Genomic DNA, 18996 nt, shown 5'->3' on the forward strand with positions numbered 1-18996 from the left:
CAGGAAGACGTTAGTAAGGAGTATGTTAAAACAGTTCAGTATGCCAAGAGAGTTCACAATGCAGGTTGAATAAGGGTTGTATGTTTGGCTTAAGGGTTGTTTAAGGATTGGTTTTTAGTTAGAATAAGGTTTTGTATGTTTGGTTGAAAAAGGGTTGATTTTTGTTTTTTGGGGCGGTAAGAATGTTATTTATTTTTTCACGTTTGAATGAGGGTTTATTTTTGGTTGAGTAAGGGTTTTCTATGTTTCTTTCCTCTCAGCTGGACGAGGGGACCTCTCCTGAACCAGAAGGATCATTTGTAGACTACCAGACTACCATGGTGAAATACTCCAAGGCCATTGCGGTCACCGCCCAGGAAATGGTAAATTAGATTCAATACCTATTTATTTTTGTTTAACAATTTATCTCTAGAGCGATCGATCAATATAATTGTATTTATAAAGCCCTCTTTACGACAACATTTGTCACAAAGTGCTTTGCGGTAACATAGCCAACATTAGTTGAAAGAATTATCAAACGTCTTGTTTCAGGACTCAACCCCTTTTTCTTCCTGTGGACCACAAGTCATCCACAAACGTCCTCCAGCGGGCTCTGTGTTGTATAGTTTTCTCTATTCCTTTCAAGGGTTCAGGAAGTCTGGTGTTAATGTTGACTGGTCTCTCTGTCCTCTAGATGACCAAGTCTGTGACGTGTCCAGAGGAGCTGGGGGGTCTGGCCTCTCGGGTGACCACAGACTACAGCCAGCTGGCCCTGCAGGGACGTCTGGCCGCGCACACTGCAGAACCCCAGGAGGTATCCAAACACTACAGTCAATCCCATCCATCTATCCACCCATTTCTATTGTCCCAATTTGACTACTATGTCACTCTGATCTGCTTTCTACTCAACAAACCTGGTACCAGATAACCTGGATTAAAATGTACAACCAGAGAGTTTAATTCAATCTTTATTTTGTCACCTTATTAGGTTAGCATAAAGTTATTGCTTTGGTTGATTGGTGTCTTCTATGCTGGTTCTGTCTCCCTCCAGATTGGTTTCCAGATCAAGGCTGGTGTCCAGGAGCTGGGTCACGGCTGTATCTTCCTGGTGCAGAAGGCTGGAGCGCTGCAGATCACCCCCTCAGACAGTTACACCAAGAGAGAGCTCATAGAGTGTGCCCGCACCGTCACAGAGAAGGTACTGTACTGTAGGAGAGGTCTTCCATCCCAATAAGGGGTCACATACCTGGTTTACCATACACCTTCCTTTTCAACTCCCATCAATTCAATAAGTCAATTGGAATTTGAGTTATGAAAAGAGCAGTGGAGCCAGGGTCTCCAGTCAATCCTGTTTAATGATACATGATAAGTATTCCACTGGCACTAAATGAATGCAGTGAAACATGTCAAACACAGAGCAGTGGAGCCAGGGTCTCCAGTCAATCCTGTTTAATGATACATGATAAGTATTCCACTGGCACTAAATGAATGCAGTGAAACATGTCAAACACAGAGCAGTGGAGCCAGGGTCTCCAGTCAATCCTGTTTAATGATACATGATAAGTATTCCACTGGCACTAAATGAATGCAGTGAAACATGTCAAACACAGAGCAGTGGAGCCAGGGTCTCCAGTCAATCCTGTTTAATGATACATGATAAGTATTCCACTGGCACTAAATGAATACAGTGAAACATGTCAAACACAGAGCAGTGGAGCCAGGGTCTCTAGTCAATCCTGTTTAATGATACATGATAAGTATTCCACTGGCACTAAATGAATACAGTGAAACATGTCAAACACAGAGCAGTGGAGCCAGGGTCTCCAGTCAATCCTGTTTAATGATACATGATAAGTATTCCACTGGCACTAAATGAATGCAGTGAAACATGTCAAACACAGAGCAGTGGAGCCAGGGTCTCCAGTCAATCCTGTTTAATGATACGTGATAAGTATTCCACTGGCACTAAATGAATACAGTGAAACATGTCAAACACAGAGCAGTGGAGCCAGGGTCTCCAGTCAATCCTGTTTAATGATACATGATAAGTATTCCACTGGCACTAAATGAATACAGTGAAACATGTCAAACACAGAGCAGTGGAGCCAGGGTCTCCAGTCAATCCTGTTTAATGATACATGATAAGTATTCCACTGGCACTAAATGAATACAGTGAAACATGTCAAACACAGAGCAGTGGAGCCAGGGTCTCTAGTCAATCCTGTTTAATGATACATGATAAGTATTCCACTGGCACTAAATGAATACAGTGAAACATGTCAAACAAAGAGCAGTGGAGCCAGGGTCTCCAGTCAATCCTGTTTAATGATACATGATAAGTATTCCACTGGCACTAAATGAATACAGTGAAACATGTCAAACACAGAGCAGTGGAGCCAGGGTCTCCAGTCAATCCTGTTTAATGATACATGATAAGTATTCCACTGGCACTAAATGAATGCAGTGAAACATGTCAAACACAGAGCAGTGGAGCCAGGGTCTCCAGTCAATCCTGTTTAATGATACATGATAAGTATTCCACTGGCACTAAATGAATGCAGTGAAACATGTCAAACACAGAGCAGTGGAGCCAGGGTCTCCAGTCAATCCTGTTTAATGATACATGATAAGTATTCCACTGGCACTAAATGAATACAGTGAAACATGTCAAACACAGAGCAGTGGAGCCAGGGTCTCCAGTCAATCCTGTTTAATGATACATGATAAGTATTCCACTGGCACTAAATGAATACAGTGAAACATGTCAAACACAGAGCAGTGGAGCCAGGGTCTCTAGTCAATCCTGTTTAATGATACATGATAAGTATTCCACTGGCACTAAATGAATGCAGTGAAACATGTCAAACACAGAGCAGTGGAGCCAGGGTCTCCAGTCAATCCTGTTTAATGATACATGATAAGTATTCCACTGGCACTAAATGAATACAGTGAAACATGTCAAACACAGAGCAGTGGAGCCAGGGTCTCCAGTCAATCCTGTTTAATGATACATGATAAGTATTCCACTGGCACTAAATGAATGCAGTGAAACATGTCAAACAAAGAGCAGTGGAGCCAGGGTCTCCAGTCAATCCTGTTTAATGATACATGATAAGTATTCCACTGGCACTAAATGAATACAGTGAAACATGTCAAACACAGAGCAGTGGAGCCAGGGTCTCCAGTCAATCCTGTTTAATGATACATGATAAGTATTCCACTGGCACTAAATGAATACAGTGAAACATGTCAAACACAGAGCAGTGGAGCCAGGGTCTCCAGTCAATCCTGTTTAATGATACATGATAAGTATTCCACTGGCACTAAATGAATACAGTGAAACATGTCAAACACAGAGCAGTGGAGCCAGGGTCTCTAGTCAATCCTGTTTAATGATACATGATAAGTATTCCACTGGCACTAAATGAATGCAGTGAAACATGTCAAACACAGAGCAGTGGAGCCAGGGTCTCCAGTCAATCCTGTTTAATGATACATGATAAGTATTCCACTGGCACTAAATGAATACAGTGAAACATGTCAAACACAGAGCAGTGGAGCCAGGGTCTACAGTCAATCCTGTTTAATGATACATGATAAGTATTCCACTGGCACTAAATGAATGCAGTGAAACATGTCAAACAAAGAGCAGTGGAGCCAGGGTCTCCAGTCAATCCTGTTTAATGATACATGATAAGTATTCCACTGGCACTAAATGAATGCAGTGAAACATGTCAAACACAGAGCAGTGGAGCCAGGGTCTCCAGTCAATCCTGTTTAATGATACATGATAAGTATTCCACTGGCACTAAATGAATACAGTGAAACATGTCAAACACAGAGCAGTGGAGCCAGGGTCTCCAGTCAATCCTGTTTAATGATACATGATAAGTATTCCACTGGCACTAAATGAATGCAGTGAAACATGTCAAACACAGAGCAGTGGAGCCAGGGTCTCCAGTCAATCCTGTTTAATGATACATGATAAGTATTCCACTGGCACTAAATGAATGCAGTGAAACATGTCAAACACAGAGCAGTGGAGCCAGGGTCTCCAGTCAATCCTGTTTAATGATACATGATAAGTATTCCACTGGCACTAAATGAATGCAGTGAAACATGTCAAACAAAGAGCAGTGGAGCCAGGGTCTCCAGTCAATCCTGTTTAATGATACATGATAAGTATTCCACTGGCACTAAATGAATACAGTGAAACATGTCAAACACAGAGCAGTGGAGCCAGGGTCTCCAGTCAATCCTGTTTAATGATACATGATAAGTATTCCACTGGCACTAAATGAATGCAGTGAAACATGTCAAACAAAGAGCAGTGGAGCCAGGGTCTCCAGTCAATCCTGTTTAATGATACATGATAAGTATTCCACTGGCACTAAATGAATGCAGTGAAACATGTCAAACACAGAGCAGTGGAGCCAGGGTCTCCAGTCAATCCTGTTTAATGATACATGATAAGTATTCCACTGGCACTAAATGAATGCAGTGAAACATGTCAAACACAGAGCAGTGTAAAGGTACATACGACAATATTCTGTGTTTCTGTTATCACAGATCATCCTCCTAGGAAGGAATGCTTTATGCTTTTCCAAGGACATTGCTTAAGTCTTTGTGTGAATGTGGAAGAATTTATTTTGCTCTGCTTTAAATTTCCATGTAGGGAAATGGAAGGATATTGTCTCTGTCGCTCTCTCTCTTTCACTCTGTCTGTCTCTCTCTCTCGTCTGTCGCTCTCTCGTCTGTCGCTCTCTCGTCTGTCGCTCTCTCGTCTGTCGCTCTCTCGTCTGTCGCTCTCTGTCTGCCGCTCTCTCTCTCTGTCTGCCGCTCTCTCTCTCTGTCTGCCGCTCTCTCTCTCTGTCTGCCGCGCTCTCTCTCTGTCTGCCGCGCTCTCTCTCTCTGTCTGCCGCGCTCTCTCTCTCTGTCTGCCGCTCTCTCTCTCTGTCTGCCGCTCTCTCTCTCTGTCTGCCGCTCTCTCTCTCTCTGTCTGCCGCTCTCTCTCTCTCTGTCTGCCGCTCTCTCTCTCTCTGTCTGCCGCTCTCTCTCTCTCTGTCTGCCGCTCTCTCTCTCTCTCTCTGTCTGCCGCTCTCTCTCTCTCTCTCTGTCTGTCGCTCTCTCGTCTGTCGCTCTCTCGTCTGTCGCTCTCTCGTCTGTCGCTCTCTCGTCTGTCGCTCTCTCGTCTGTCGCTCTCTCGTCTGTCGCTCTCTCGTCTGTCGCTCTCTCGTCTGTCGCTCTCTCTGTCTGCCGCTCTCTCTCTCTCTGTCTGCCGCTCTCTCTCTCTCTCTGTCTGCCGCTCTCTCTCTCTCTCTGTCTGCCGCTCTCTCTCTCTCTCTGTCTGCCGCTCTCTCTCTCTCTCTGTCTGCCGCTCTCTCTCTCTCTGTCTGCCGCTCTCTCTCTCTCTGTCTGCCGCTCTCTCTCTCTCTGTCTGCCGCTCTCTCTCTGTCTGCCGCTCTCTCTCTCTCTGTCTGCCGCTCTCTCTCTCTCTCTCTCTCTCTCTGTCTGCCGCTCTCTCTCTCTCTCTCTCTCTGTCTGGCGCTCTCTCTCTCTCTCTCTCTGTCTGCCGCTCTCTCTCTCTCTCTCTCTGTCTGCCGCTCTCTCTCTCTCTCTCTCTCTCTCTGTCTGCCGCTCTCTCTCTCTCTCTCTCTGTCTGCCGCTCTCTCTCTCTCTCTCTCTGTCTGCCGCTCTCTCTCTCTCTCTCTCTGTCTGCCGCTCTCTCTCTCTCTCTCTCTCTGTCTGCCGCTCTCTCTCTCTCTCTCTGTCTGCCGCTCTCTCTCTCTCTCTCTGTCTGCCGCTCTCTCTCTCTCTCTCTCTGTCTGCCGCTCTCTGTCTGCCGCTCTCTCTCTCTCTCTGTCTGCCGCGCTCTCTCTCTCTCTCTGTCTGCCGCTCTCTCTCTCTCTCTCTCTCTCTGTCTGCCGCTCTCTCTCTCTCTCTGTCTGCCGCTCTCTCTCTCTGTCTGCCGCTCTCTCTCTCTGTCTGCCGCTCTCTCTCTCTCTCTCTCTCTGTCTGCCGCTCTCTCTCTCTCTCTCTCTCTGTCTGCCGCTCTCTCTCTCTCTCTCTCTGTCTGCCGCTCTCTCTCTCTGTCTGCCGCTCTCTCTCTCTGTCTGCCGCTCTCTCTCTCTGTCTGCCGCTCTTTCTCTGTCTGCCGCTCTCTCTCTCTGTCTGCCGCTCTCTCTCTCTGTCTGCCGCTCTCTCTCTCTGTCTGCCGCTCTCTCTCTCTGTATGACGCGCTCTCTCTCTCTGTATGACGCTCTCTCTCTCTCTGTATGACGCTCTCTCTCTCTCTGTCTGCCGCTCTCTCTCTCTCTCTCTCTGTCTGCCGCTCTCTCTCTCTCTGTCTGCCGCTCTCTCTCTCTCTGTCTGCCGCTCTCTCTCTCTCTGTCTGCCGCTCTCTCTCTCTCTGTCTGCCGCTCTCTCTCTCTCTGTCTGCCGCGCTCTCTCTCTCTGTCTGCCGCGCTCTCTCTCTCTCTGTCTGCCGCTCTCTCTCTCTCTGTCTGCCGCTCTCTCTCTCTCTCTGTCTGCCGCTCTCTCTCTCTCTGTCTGCCGCGCTCTCTCTCTCTGTCTGCCGCGCTCTCTCTCTCTCTCTGTCTGCCGCTCTCTCTCTCTCTGTCTGCCGCTCTCTCTCTCTCTCTGTCTGCCGCTCTCTCTCTCTGTCTGCCGCTCTCTCTCTCTCTCTCTGTCTGCCGCTCTCTCTCTCTGTCTGCCGCTCTCTCTCTCTGTCTGCCGCTCTCTCTCTCTGTCTGCCGCTCTCTCTCTCTGTCTGCCGCTCTCTCTCTCTGTCTGCCGCTCTCTCTCTCTGTCTGCCGCTCTCTCTCTCTGTCTGCCGCTCTCTCTCTCTGTCTGCCGCTCTCTCTCTCTGTCTGCCGCTCTCTTTCTCTGTCTGCCGCTCTCTCTCTCTGTCTGCCGCTCTCTCTCTCTGTCTGCCGCTCTCTCTCTGTCTGCCGCTCTCTCTCTGTCTGCCGCTCTCTCTCTCTGTATGACGCTCTCTCTCTCTCTGTATGACGCTCTCTCTCTCTCTGTATGACGCTCTCTCTCTCTCTGTATGACGCTCTCTCTCTCTCTGTATGACGCTCTCTCTCTCTCTGTATGACGCTCTCTCGCTGTATGTCGCTCTCGCTGTCTGCCGCCCGCCCGCCCTCTGTCTGCCGCCCGCCCGCCCTCTGTCTGCCGCCCGCCCGCCCTCTGTCTGCCGCCCGCCCGCCCTCTGTCTGCCGCCCGCCCGCCCTCTGTCTGCCGCCCGCCCGCCCTCTGTCTGCCGCCCGCCCGCCCGCCCTCTGTCTGCCGCCCGCCCGCCCGCCCTCTGTCTGCCGCCCGCCCGCCCGCCCTCTGTCTGCCGCCCGCCCGCCCTCTGTCTGCCGCCCGCCCGCCCTCTGTCTGCCGCCCGCCCGCCCGCCCTCTGTCTGCCGCCCGCCCGCCCGCCCTCTGTCTGCCGCCCGCCCGCCCGCCCTCTGTCTGCCGCCCGCCCTCTGTCTGCCGCCCGCCCTCTGTCTGCCGCCCGCCCTCTGTCTGCCGCCCGCCCGCCCGCCCTCTGTCTGCCGCCCGCCCGCCCGCCCTCTGTCTGCCGCCCGCCCGCCCGCCCTCTGTCTGCCGCCCGCCCGCCCGCCCTCTGTCTGCCGCCCGCCCGCCCGCCCTCTGTCGGCCGCCCGCCCGCCCGCCCTCTGTCGGCCGCCCCCCCGCCCTCTGTCGGCCGCCCGCCCGCCCTCTGTCGGCCGCCCGCCCGCCCTCTGTCGGCCGCCCGCCCGCCCTCTGTCGGCCGCCCGCCCGCCCTCTGTCGGCCGCCCGCCCGCCCTCTGTCGGCCGCCCGCCCGCCCTCTGTCGGCCGCCCGCCCGCCCTCTGTCGGCCGCCCGCCCGCCCTCTGTCGGCCGCCCGCCCGCCCTCTGTCGGCCGCCCGCTCGCCCTCGGTCACTCGCGGTCACTCGCTCGCCCTCTGTCTGCCGCTCGCTCTCGGTCACTCGCTCACCCTCTGTCTGCCGCTCACCCTCTGTCGGTCACTCGCTCTCGGTCACTCGCTCACCCTCTGTCGGTCGCTCGCTCGCTCGCTCTCTTTCGAGAAACCACCACCTTCTACAACACGAGTCCTGTAGCAATCACACACCAACAAGAGAAACACACCGACAGCCACACCAACTCAGTGTGTGTTGTCTCTGTGTGTGTCTCTCTGGATTAATCAAACTGAGCATTTTGACTGTGTCTGTCTCCCCAGGTGTCGATGGTGCTGTCGGCCCTACAGGCTGGTAATAAGGGCACTCAGGCCTGCATCACAGCTGCCAGTGCTGTCTCTGGCATCATCGCTGAACTGGACACCACCGTCATGTTCGCCTCCGCTGGAACACTCAACGCAGAGAATGACGAGTCCTTCGCTGACCACAGGTGTGTGTACAAACAAAAATGTGAATAACTGGGGACATTTTGTTAGTCCCCATGAGGTCAAATGCTATTTCTAGGGGGTTTAGAGTTGAGGTTAGAATTAGTGTTAGGGTTAGAATTACATTAAGGATTAGGAGCTAGGGTTAGGTTTAGGATTAGGAGATAGGGTTAGGTTTAGGGTTAGGAGCTAGGTTTAGGGTTAGGAGCTAGGTTTAGGATTAGGAGCTAGGGTTAGGTTTAGGATTAGGAGCTAGGGTTATGTTTAGGGTTAGGAGCTAGGGTTAGGTTTAGGGTTAGGAGCTAGGGTTAGTGCTCGGGTTAGTTTTAGGGTTAAGGTTAGGTTTTTGGGTTCAGGTAAGACAAACCATCAAACAGGCAACGCGTCAATACAGAACTAAGATGGATTACCAGGACTTGTACACAAAACATATGTGGACCAACTGGTAAGTGTCTTCACTGACATTTTCAACCTCTCCCTGACCGAGTCTGTAATACCTACATGTTTCAAACAGACCACCATAGTCCCTGTGCCCAAGATAGCGAAGGTAACATGCCTAAATGATTACCGCCCCGTGGCACTCATGTTGGGAGGCATGAAGTGATCGTGGACTTCAGGAAACAGCAGAGGGAGCATCCCCCTATCCACATCGATGGGACAGGTGTGGAGAAGGTGGAAAGTTTTAAGTTCCTTGGCGTACACATCACAGACAAACTGAATTGGTCCACCCACACAGACAGCATCGTGAAGAAGGCGCAGCAGCACCTCTTTAACCTCAGGAGGCTGAAGAAATTTGGCTTATCACCAAAAGCACTCACAAACCTTTACAGATGCACAATCGAGAGCATCCTGTCGAGCTGTATCGCCGCCTGGTACGGCAACTGCTCCGCCCACAACCGTAAGGCTCTCCAGAGGGTAGTGAGGTCTGCACAACGCATCACCAGGGCAAACTACCTGCCCTCCAGGACACCTACACCACCCGATGTCACAGGAAGGCCAAAAATATCATCAAGGACAACAACCACCCGAGCCACTGCCTGTTCACCCCGCTATCATCCAGAAGGCGAGGTCAGTACAGGTGCATCAAAGTTGGGACCGAGAGACTGAAAAACCGCTTCTATCTCAAGGCCATCAGACTGTTAAACAGCCATCACTAACATTGAGTGGCTGCTGCCAACATACTGACTCAACTCCAGCCACTTTAATAATGGAAAATGATGTAAAAAATGTCACTATCATGTTTACATACCCTACATTACTCAACTCATATGTACAGTTTAGCGAACAAGTATTTGATACACTGCCGATTTTGCAGGTTTTCCTACTTACAAAGCATGTAGAGGTCGGTAATTTTTATCATAGGTACACTACAACTGTGAGAGATGGAATCTAAAACAAAAATCTAGATAATCAAATTGTATGATATTTAAGTAATTAATTTGCATTTTATTGCATGACATAAGTATTTGATCACCTACCAAACAGTAAGAATTCCGGATCTCACAGACCTGTTAGTTTTTCTTTAAGAATCCCTCCTGTTCTCCACTCATTACATGCATTAACTGCACCTGTTTGAACTCGTTACCTGTATAAATGACACCTGTCCACACACTCAATCAAACAGAGTCCAACCTCTCCACAATGGCCAAGACCAGAAAGCTGTGTAAGGACATCAGGGATAAAATTGTAGACCTGCACAAGGCTGGGATGGGCTACAGGACAATAGGCAAGCAGCTTGGTGAGAAGGCAACAACTGTTGGCGCAATTATTAGAAAATGAAAGAAGTTCAAGATGACGGTCAATCACCCTCGGTCTGGGGCTCCATGCAAGATCTCACCTCGTGGGGCATCAATAATCATGAGGAAGGTGAGGGATCAGCCCAGAACTACACGGGCAGGACCTGGTCAATGACCTGAAGAGAGCTAGGACCACAGTCTCAAAGAAAACCATTAGTAACACACTACGCCGTCATGGATTAAAATCCTGCAGCGCACGCAAGGTCCCCCTGCTCAAGCCAGCGCATGTCCAGGCCCGTCTGAAGTTTGCCAATGACCATCTGGATGACCCAGAGGAGGAATGGGAGAAGGTCATGTGGTCTGATGAGACAAAAATAAAGCTTTTTGGTCTGAACTCCACTCGCTGTGTTTGGAGGAAGAAGAAGGATGAGTACAACCCCAAGATCACCATCCCAACCGTGAAGCATGGAGGTGGAAACATCATTCTTTGGGGATGCTTTTCTGCAAAGGGGACAGGACGACTGCACCGTATTGAGGGGAGGATGGATGGGGCCATGTATCGCGAGATCTTGGCCAACAACCTCCTTCCCTCAGTATGAGTATTGGCTGGGTCTTCCAGCATGACAACGACCCGAAACACACAGCCAGGGCAACTAAGGAGTGGCTCCATAAGAAGCATCTCAAGGTCCTGGAGTGGCCTAGCCAGTCTCCAGACCTGAACCCAATAGAAAATCTTTGGAGGGAGCTGGAAGTCCGTATTGCCCAGCGACAGCCCCGAAACCTGAAGGATCTGGAGAAGGTCTGTATGGAGGAGTGGGCCAAAATCCCTGCAGCAGGGTGTGCAAACCTGGTCAAGAACTACAGGAAACGTATGATCTCTGTAATTGCAAACAAAGGTTTCTGTACCAAATATTAAGTTCTGTTTTTCTGATGTATCAAATACTTATGTCATGCAATAAAATGCAAATTAATTACTTAAAAATTATACAATGGGATTTTCTGGATTTTTGTTTTAGATTCCGTCTCTCACAGTTGAAGTGTACCTATGATAAAAATTACAGACCTTTGTAAATAGGAAAACCTGCAAAATCAGCAGTGTATCAAATACTTGTTCTCCTCACTGTATATACTGTACTCGATACCATCTACTGCATCTTGCCGTTCTGTACCATCACTCATTCATATATCTTTATGTACATATTCTTCATTCCTTTACACTTGTCTGTATAAGGTAGTAGTTGTGGAATTGTTAGGTTAGATTACTCGTTGATTATTACTGCATTGTCGGAACTAGAAGCACAAAAATGTTGCTACACTCGTATTAACATCTGCTAACCATGTGTGTGTGTCAAATAAAATTTGATTTGAATTGAATGGTCATAGCTTACATCAACACCATCATGCCAGAAACCCTAGACCCACTCCAATTCGCGTACCGCCCCAACAGATCCACAGATGACCCAATCTCAATCACACTCCACACTGCCCTTTCCCACCTGGACAAAAGGAATACCTATGTGAGAATGCTGTTGACTACAGCTCAGCATTCAACACCATAGTGCCCACAAAGCTTATCACTAAGCTAAGGATCCTGGGACTAAACACCTCCCTCTGCAACTGGATCCTGGACTTTATGACGATGACCCTCAGATGTGCGTCCTCCTGTACTCCCTGTTCACCCACGACTGCATGGCCAAGCACGACTCCAACACCATCATTATACTTGCTGATGACACAACAGTGGTAGGCCTGATCACCCACAACAATGAGACAGCCTTAACATCAACAGGGCTGTAAATCAAATCAAATCAAATCAAATTTTATTTGTCACATACACATGGTTAGCAGATGTTAATGCGAGTGTAGCGAAATGCTTGTGCTTCTAGTTCCGACAATGCAGTAATAACAAGTAATCTAACTAACAATTCCAAAACTACTGTCTTGTACACAGTGTAAGGGGATAAAGAATATGTACATAAGGATATATGAATGAGTGATGGTACAGAGCAGCATAGGCAAGATACAGTAGATGGTATCGGGTACAGTATGTACAAATGAGATGAGTATGTAAACAAAGTGGCATAGTATAGTATAAAGTGGCTAGTGATACATGTATTACATAAGGATACCGTCGATGATATAGAGTACAGTATATACGTATGCATATGAGATGAATAATGTAGGGTAAGTAACATTTATATAAGGTAGCATTGTTTAAAGTGGCTAGTGATATATTTACATCATTTCCCATCAATTCCCATTATTAAAGTGGCTGGAGTTGAGTCAGTGTCAGTGTGTTGCACCTGTACTGACCTCGCCTTCTGGATGATAGCGGGGTGAACAGGCAGTGGCTCGGGTGGTTGATGTCCTTGATGATCTTTATGGCCTTCCTGTGACATCGGGTGGTGTAGGTGTCCTGGAGGGCAGGTAGTTTGCCCCCGGTGATGCGTTGTGCAGACCTCACTACCTTCTGGAGAGCCTTACGGTTGAGGGCGGTGCAGTTGCCATACCAGGCGGTGATACAGCCCGCCAGGATGCTCTCGATTGTGCATCTGTAGAAGTTTGTGAGTGCTTTTGGTGACAAGCCAAATTTCTTCAGCCTCCTGAGGTTGAAGAGGCGCTGCTGCGCCTTCTTCACGACGCTGTCCGTGTGAGTGGACCAATTCAGTTTGTCTGTGATGTGTATGCCGAGGAACTTAAAACTTGCTACCCTCTCCACTACTGTTCCATCGATGTGGATAGGGGGGTGTTCCCTCTGCTGTTTCCTGAAGTCCACAATCATCTCCTTAGTTTTGTTGACGTTGAGTGTGAGGTTGTTTTCCTGACACCACACTCCGAGGGCCCTCACCTCCTCCCTGTAGGCCGTCTCATCGTTGTTGGTAATCAAGCCTACCACTGTTGTGTCGTCCGCAAACTTGATGATTGAGTTGGAGGCGTGCGTGGCCACGCAGTCGTGGGTGAACAGGGAGTACAGGAGAGGGCTCAGAACGCAACCTTGTGGGGCCCCAGTGTTGAGGATCAGCGGGGAGGAGATGTTGTTGCCTACCCTCACCACCTGGGGGCGGCCCGTCAGGAAGTCCAGTACCCAGTTGCACAGGGCGGGGTCGAGACCCAGGGTCTCGAGCTTGATGACGAGCTTGGAGGGTACTATGGTGTTGAATGCCGAGCTGTAGTCGATGAACAGCATTCTCACATAGGTATTCCTCTTGTCCAGATGGGTTAGGGCAGTGTGCAGTGTGGTTGAGATTGCATCGTCTGTGGACCTATTTGGGCGGTAAGCAAATTGGAGTGGGTCTAGGGTGTCAGGTAGGGTGGAGGTGATATGGTCCTTGACTAGTCTCTCAAAGCACTTCATGATGACGGATGTGAGTGCTACGGGGCGGTAGTCATTTAGCTCAGTTACCTTAGCTTTCTTGGGAACAGGAACAATGGTGGCCCTCTTGAAGCATGTGGGAACAGCAGACTGGTATAGGGATTGATTGAATATGTCCGTAAACACACCGGCCAGCTGGTCTGCGCATGCTCTGAGGGCGCGGCTGGGGATGCCATCTGGGCCTGCAGCCTTGCTGCGAGGGTTAACACGTTTAAATGTCTTACTCACCTCGGCTGCAGTGAAGGAGAGACCGCATGTTTTCGTTAGATAAACATATTCTTGGTCGTACTGATGGTGAGTTGATGCTGATCTTATATTCAGTAGTTCTTCTCGACTGTATGTAATGAAACCTAAGATGACCTGGGGTACTAATGTAAGAAATAACACGTAAAAAAACAAAAAACTGCATAGTTTCCTAGGAACGCGAAGCGAGGCGGCCATCTCTGTCGGCGCCGGAAGTAGAGGAGCAGGTTGAGCGTTTCAAGTTCCTTGGTGTCCACATCACCAACAAACTATCATGGTCCAAACACACCGAGACAGTTGTGAAGAGGGCAAGACAACACCTTTTCCCCCTCAGGAGACTGACAAGATTTGGCATGGGTCCCCAGATCCTCACATTTCTACAGCTGCATCCTGACCAGTTGCATCACTGTATGGCTACTGCTCGGGATCTGACCGGAAGGCCCTACAGAGGGTAGTTCGTATGGCCCAGTACATCTATGTGGATAAGCTTCCTGACATCAGGACCTATATACTAGGTGGAGTCGGAGGAAGGCCCAAAGAATTGTCAGACTCCAGGCAACCAAGTAATGAACTGTTCTCTCTGCTACCGCACGGCAAGTGGTACCGGTTTGCCAAGTCTAGGACCAAAAAGCTCCTTAACCACTTCTACCCACAAGCCGTAAGACTGCTGAACAACTAAACTAATCGAATGGCCACCCAGACTATTTACATTGAGTACGGGTTAGGTTTAGGATTAGGGTTTAGGATTAGGGGTTAGGATTAGGGGTTAGGATTAGGGGTTAGGGTTAGGATTAGGGGTTAGGATTAGGGGTTAGGTTTAGGATTAGGGGTTAGGATTAGGATTAGGGGTTAGGGAAAATAAGAGTTTGAATGGGACTGAATTGTGTCCCCCCACAAGGTTGTGTGTGTGTGTGACAGAGACAGCTGGAATCAGGTCTTAGGCCAGGGGTGTCAAACTCATTCCACGGAGTCTGAGTGTCTGCGGGTTTTTGTTTTTTCCTTTCAGTTAAGACCTAGACAACCAGGTGAGGGGAGTTCCTTACTCATCAGTGACCTTAATTAATCAATCAAGTACAAGGGTGGAGGGAAAACCCGCAGTCACTTGGCCCTTTGTGGAATGAGTTTGACACGTGCCTTAGGCCAACCTCCACCCCTGCACTCAGTGACAGGAAGACATATAGCCTAGTGATCAGGCAGGAGGAAGTGTCTGGACTGGAGTCACACTACAAATCATTCAGACTGGGAGGAGAGGAAGTCGCTCAGTACTTCAGACCAAACACTTCTATTAAACACTTCAGACGTACTGTACCTTACCTGACCCCTGCCTCTGCAGATGCTCTGACAAAGATCAACCTTTGATATGGAAATCTCTGAAGGTTGAATGATGTCGTCTTTTAAACACTAGAACCGCTTGGCATATATGGACCGCCCTTCAAGCTAATGAGCAGTCATTTTGACTGCAACATTCCAACAGTGTAATTAATATATTTCATGTTATAGCAAAAATGATAATTTGGTTGTGTTTATGAAGGCCTTGGTTAACATGATAATCCAATTTTGTATTTTATTTCAAATTACACAGTAGCATTTTCCTTTACTGTGAAGCTGAAACACAACAATTCTAGTTTTGAATACTTTTTATTTGTGAATTGCTTTGTTACAACTATGAAACAGAAAGCATATGCTTAGGAGCATGACAACAGCTTATTTTTAGAAAGAAAAAAGAAAATATCCCAACCACCAAGAAGTAGGGTCAAAAGACACACGGTCAAATGATGACAACATCAGTATACTGAACATCATTAGAGGTAGGGTCAAAAGACACACGGTCAAATGATGACAACATCAGTATCCTGAACATCATTAGAGGTAGGGTCAAAAGACACACGGTAAAATGATGACAACATCAGTATCCTGAACATCATTAGAGGTAGGGTCAAAAGACACACGGTCAAATGATGACAACATCAGTATCCTGAACATCATTAGAGGTAGGGTCAAAAGACACACGGTCAAATGATGACAACATCAGTATCCTGAACATCATTAGGGGTAGGGTCAAAAGACACGGTCAAATGATGACAACATCAGTATCCTGAACATCATTAGAAGTAGTGTCAAAAGACACACGGTGTCGTGGAAATTTCCTGTATTTACCAAATCATGAGAGCAAACCACACACAAGTCAGAGTTAGTTATTACAAAGTCCGTCTTTAATTATATGAGCTCCATCACAACCCTGTGACTTTCAGATCAATTCAGTGTCTATAAATGAATTATCTGAGTTCCTTACACATTGCAACAGATCCTTTATAGGAAAGACACACATAGCCAGACAGCATCGGCATCATTCATCGTTCAGCTTTGTCTCCTAAACTATGTTATTTTCTCAAACTCAGAACCTAAACAAATCCTCCATATCAACAGGCATATATCAAATCCATCCTATCTTGACAAGATCACAGAGACACATTGACTGGCACACAGACATTGTGGAGCCAAGAGATACACGCTTGACCTCTCCCCTCTCTCCGGCCCAAGTAACTTAGTCTTGACAGACAACAGATACTGCAACCCTGCCACAGTATTATACAAAAATAACATTCTGATGAGAAGTAACTTACAAACATATGATGAATATAAAACATCTTACCTATGTTACCAACTAATTCTGATTATTCCCCAACAACGGTCAAATGATGACATCAGTATCCTGAACATCATTAGGGGTAGGGTCAAAAGACACACAGTCAAATGATGACAACATCAGTATCCTGAACATCATTAGAGGTAGGGTCAAAAGACACACGGTCAAATGATGACATCAGTATCCTGAACATCATTAGAGGTAGGGTCAAAAGACACACGGTCAAATGATGACAACATCAGTATCCTGAACATCATTAGGGGTAGGGTCAAAAGACACACGATCAAATGATGACAACATCAGTATCCTGAACATCATTAGAGGCACCAAGTGGTCTTGATAAATAGTGTAACTTGGCGCAACATCAGTAATGACATTACAATGAATATATGGTAATATGACAGTTGTCAAAAATAGACAATTATTGTCAGCTCGTACTTCATCAGTTGGGTTTCATTTAGCTAGTATCCCTTGTCCTAACAGTTGACACAATTTTCTTAACTTTCACTTGCTTGACACACTTGGACATACCTTTGTTTGGTTGTAGTGCGTAATAGTATCCGGTTTTCTCTTGCTTGTGTCCCGTTGTCTTGTCATTCTTCAGCAGGTGCCATATTTTGCGCAAAGGGAGGGTGCTCCTGTCTCTGTTTGTTCATGGTGCCTGCCATACTTGTTTTCTTTGCAATCAACTTGTTCGCCAATGACAGTGAAGTGAAGTAATTGTCCAAGGTGACAGTTCTCCCCTTGCTAACGTAAGGTTCCACAAGCCTCATCACCACATTCTCTGAAACGTGTGCCTGCTGCGAGATGTGGATATTTTCCCAGAGATTGAAAGCCGTTCAACAATTACCTCTCACTGTGTAGCGTCCTCCAAGTTGTCCAGAGTAGTCTCATAAGACTGGTTGGATTTGTTTTGCTCATATAGGGAACATACCATTTTGAGATGTATTGATCCATTCTAATCATCATCAATGGCCCTCCCTGTTCTTCATTCACAATTGGTGATTATATTAGTAAGCTTATTTCGCTTCCCCTTCTCATCAACTCACCCCTTTTCCACATCATACTTCACTTCATTTATTTCATCTGTTGTGTGTGTGAAATTAGTTTAGGTGTAGTTTAGGTTCAGTTTCAACTTGGGACTCCACTTTCAACTGTCAGAAGGAGGAGCAGAGCAGGCCCTACTGTTGGGAGGCGGAGCAGAGCAGGCCCTACTGTTGGGAGGCGGAGCAGAGCAGGCCCTACTGTTGGGAGGAGGAGCAGAGCAGGCCCTACTGTTGAGAGGAGGAGCAGAGCAGGCCCTACTGTTGGGAGGAGGAGCAGAGCAGGCCATACTGTTGGGAGGAGGAGCAGAGCAGGCCCTACTGTTGGGAGGAGGAGCAGAGCAGGCCCTAATGTTGGGAGGAGGAGCAGAGCAGGCCATACTGTTGGGAGGAGGAGCAGAGCAGGCCCTACTGTTGGGAGGAGGAGCAGAGCAGGCCCTACTGTTGGGAGGAGGAGCAGAGCAGGCCCTACTGTTGGGAGGAGGGGCAAGGGGGGGAAAACCATTTTTAAAAATGACATGCCCTCCTATAACTGGTTATTACACCAGTTCTGTTTGTGATATTAAAAATATAACAACGGCGGTGTGTTTTTAAACTTATTTAGGAAAAGTCAAGGACGGAGTGGGCAAGAGTTAATGGCAGAGTAATAAAAACCAAAAAGCTGTCAAAATGACTGCTTTAGGGTTCTAGTGTTAAGCGCTATCATTTTGAATGGGTTAAAAGAGTTTTGACATATCTTTGTGTTGGTGGAGGGTCGTCTCATAGCAGGATGGTATTAATAAGACCATTGGAATTTAAAAAAAACAACGTAATGTTTAACCATGAGCCATGGTAACACCTGTAGAAGTTTAGAGATTTTACCGCCTCCTTCGGCCTCTCTTCATCTGTCCGTCTCTCTCCTCCCTCTCCCCGCACCCCCTCCCAGGGAGAACATATTGAAGACAGCGAAGGCTTTGGTGGAGGACACTAAGATGTTGGTGTCTGGAGCAGCGTCCGGTCAGGACAAACTAGCCCAAGCTGCCCAGTCCTCAGCTAAGACCATCACACAGCTCACTGACGTGGTCAAACTGGGTGCCGCCAGCATCGGTTCTGACGACCCAGAGACACAGGTGACCTATTATTCATTTTAGGTGACATCTTCTGTTTCCAGAACAGTCCTTAGTGGACAAAATTACTGTGCCATTTTAGACTGTTTTTAATTAATAAAACATAGGCCTATTGCAACTTTCCTTTCTTCAAAGAGACTGATATTAAAAGTAGGAAGTACTGTAGCTAATTAGGGGGACCTATTGATGTACCCAACCTGGGATGGACTCTACCCCAGGTTGTGTCCTTAATAAGCTGATGATATGTGTGTTCTGTATAGGTGGTTCTGATCAACGCAGTGAAAGACGTGGCCAAGGCCCTGGCTGAGCTCATAGGAGCCACTAAGTGTGCTGCGGGCAAGGCTGCAGACGACCCATCCATGTACCAGCTGAAGAGTGCTGCCAAGGTAGGAGACCCAGTAGGACCCATATTGGACTCTAAGGCCACTGTCTCTATCATCATCCCTCCTGGCTGTAGCTTATTATACAGTTACTATACATCTTCTTGACAGAGT

General features: G+C 47.9%; 2 protein-coding genes across 2 annotated transcripts in view; one reads left to right on the forward strand and one right to left on the reverse strand.

The window, feature by feature from the left end:
• LOC139411623 (talin-2-like) overlaps positions 1-18996 on the forward strand; it is a 125793-nt gene that overhangs the window by 96966 nt on the left and 9831 nt on the right. Inside the window, exons 43-48 of the mRNA XM_071158213.1 lie at positions 261-362; positions 674-793; positions 1031-1177; positions 8193-8359; positions 18322-18505; positions 18763-18888. Coding sequence (XP_071014314.1) covers positions 261-362; positions 674-793; positions 1031-1177; positions 8193-8359; positions 18322-18505; positions 18763-18888 — 846 coding nt within the window. The remainder of the gene's footprint in view (positions 1-260; positions 363-673; positions 794-1030; positions 1178-8192; positions 8360-18321; positions 18506-18762; positions 18889-18996) is intronic.
• On the reverse strand, positions 5057-5769 carry LOC139411810 (octapeptide-repeat protein T2-like; the record flags this gene model as incomplete). The annotated part of the gene is made up of 2 exons (XM_071158552.1): positions 5057-5104; positions 5467-5769. Coding segments are annotated over 2 exons (351 nt in total), but the record flags the coding sequence as incomplete, so codon positions are not given.

The sequence above is a fragment of the Oncorhynchus clarkii genome, chromosome 6 (genome assembly GCF_045791955.1).
Source record: "Oncorhynchus clarkii lewisi isolate Uvic-CL-2024 chromosome 6, UVic_Ocla_1.0, whole genome shotgun sequence".
Lineage (NCBI taxonomy): Eukaryota > Metazoa > Chordata > Actinopteri > Salmoniformes > Salmonidae > Oncorhynchus > Oncorhynchus clarkii.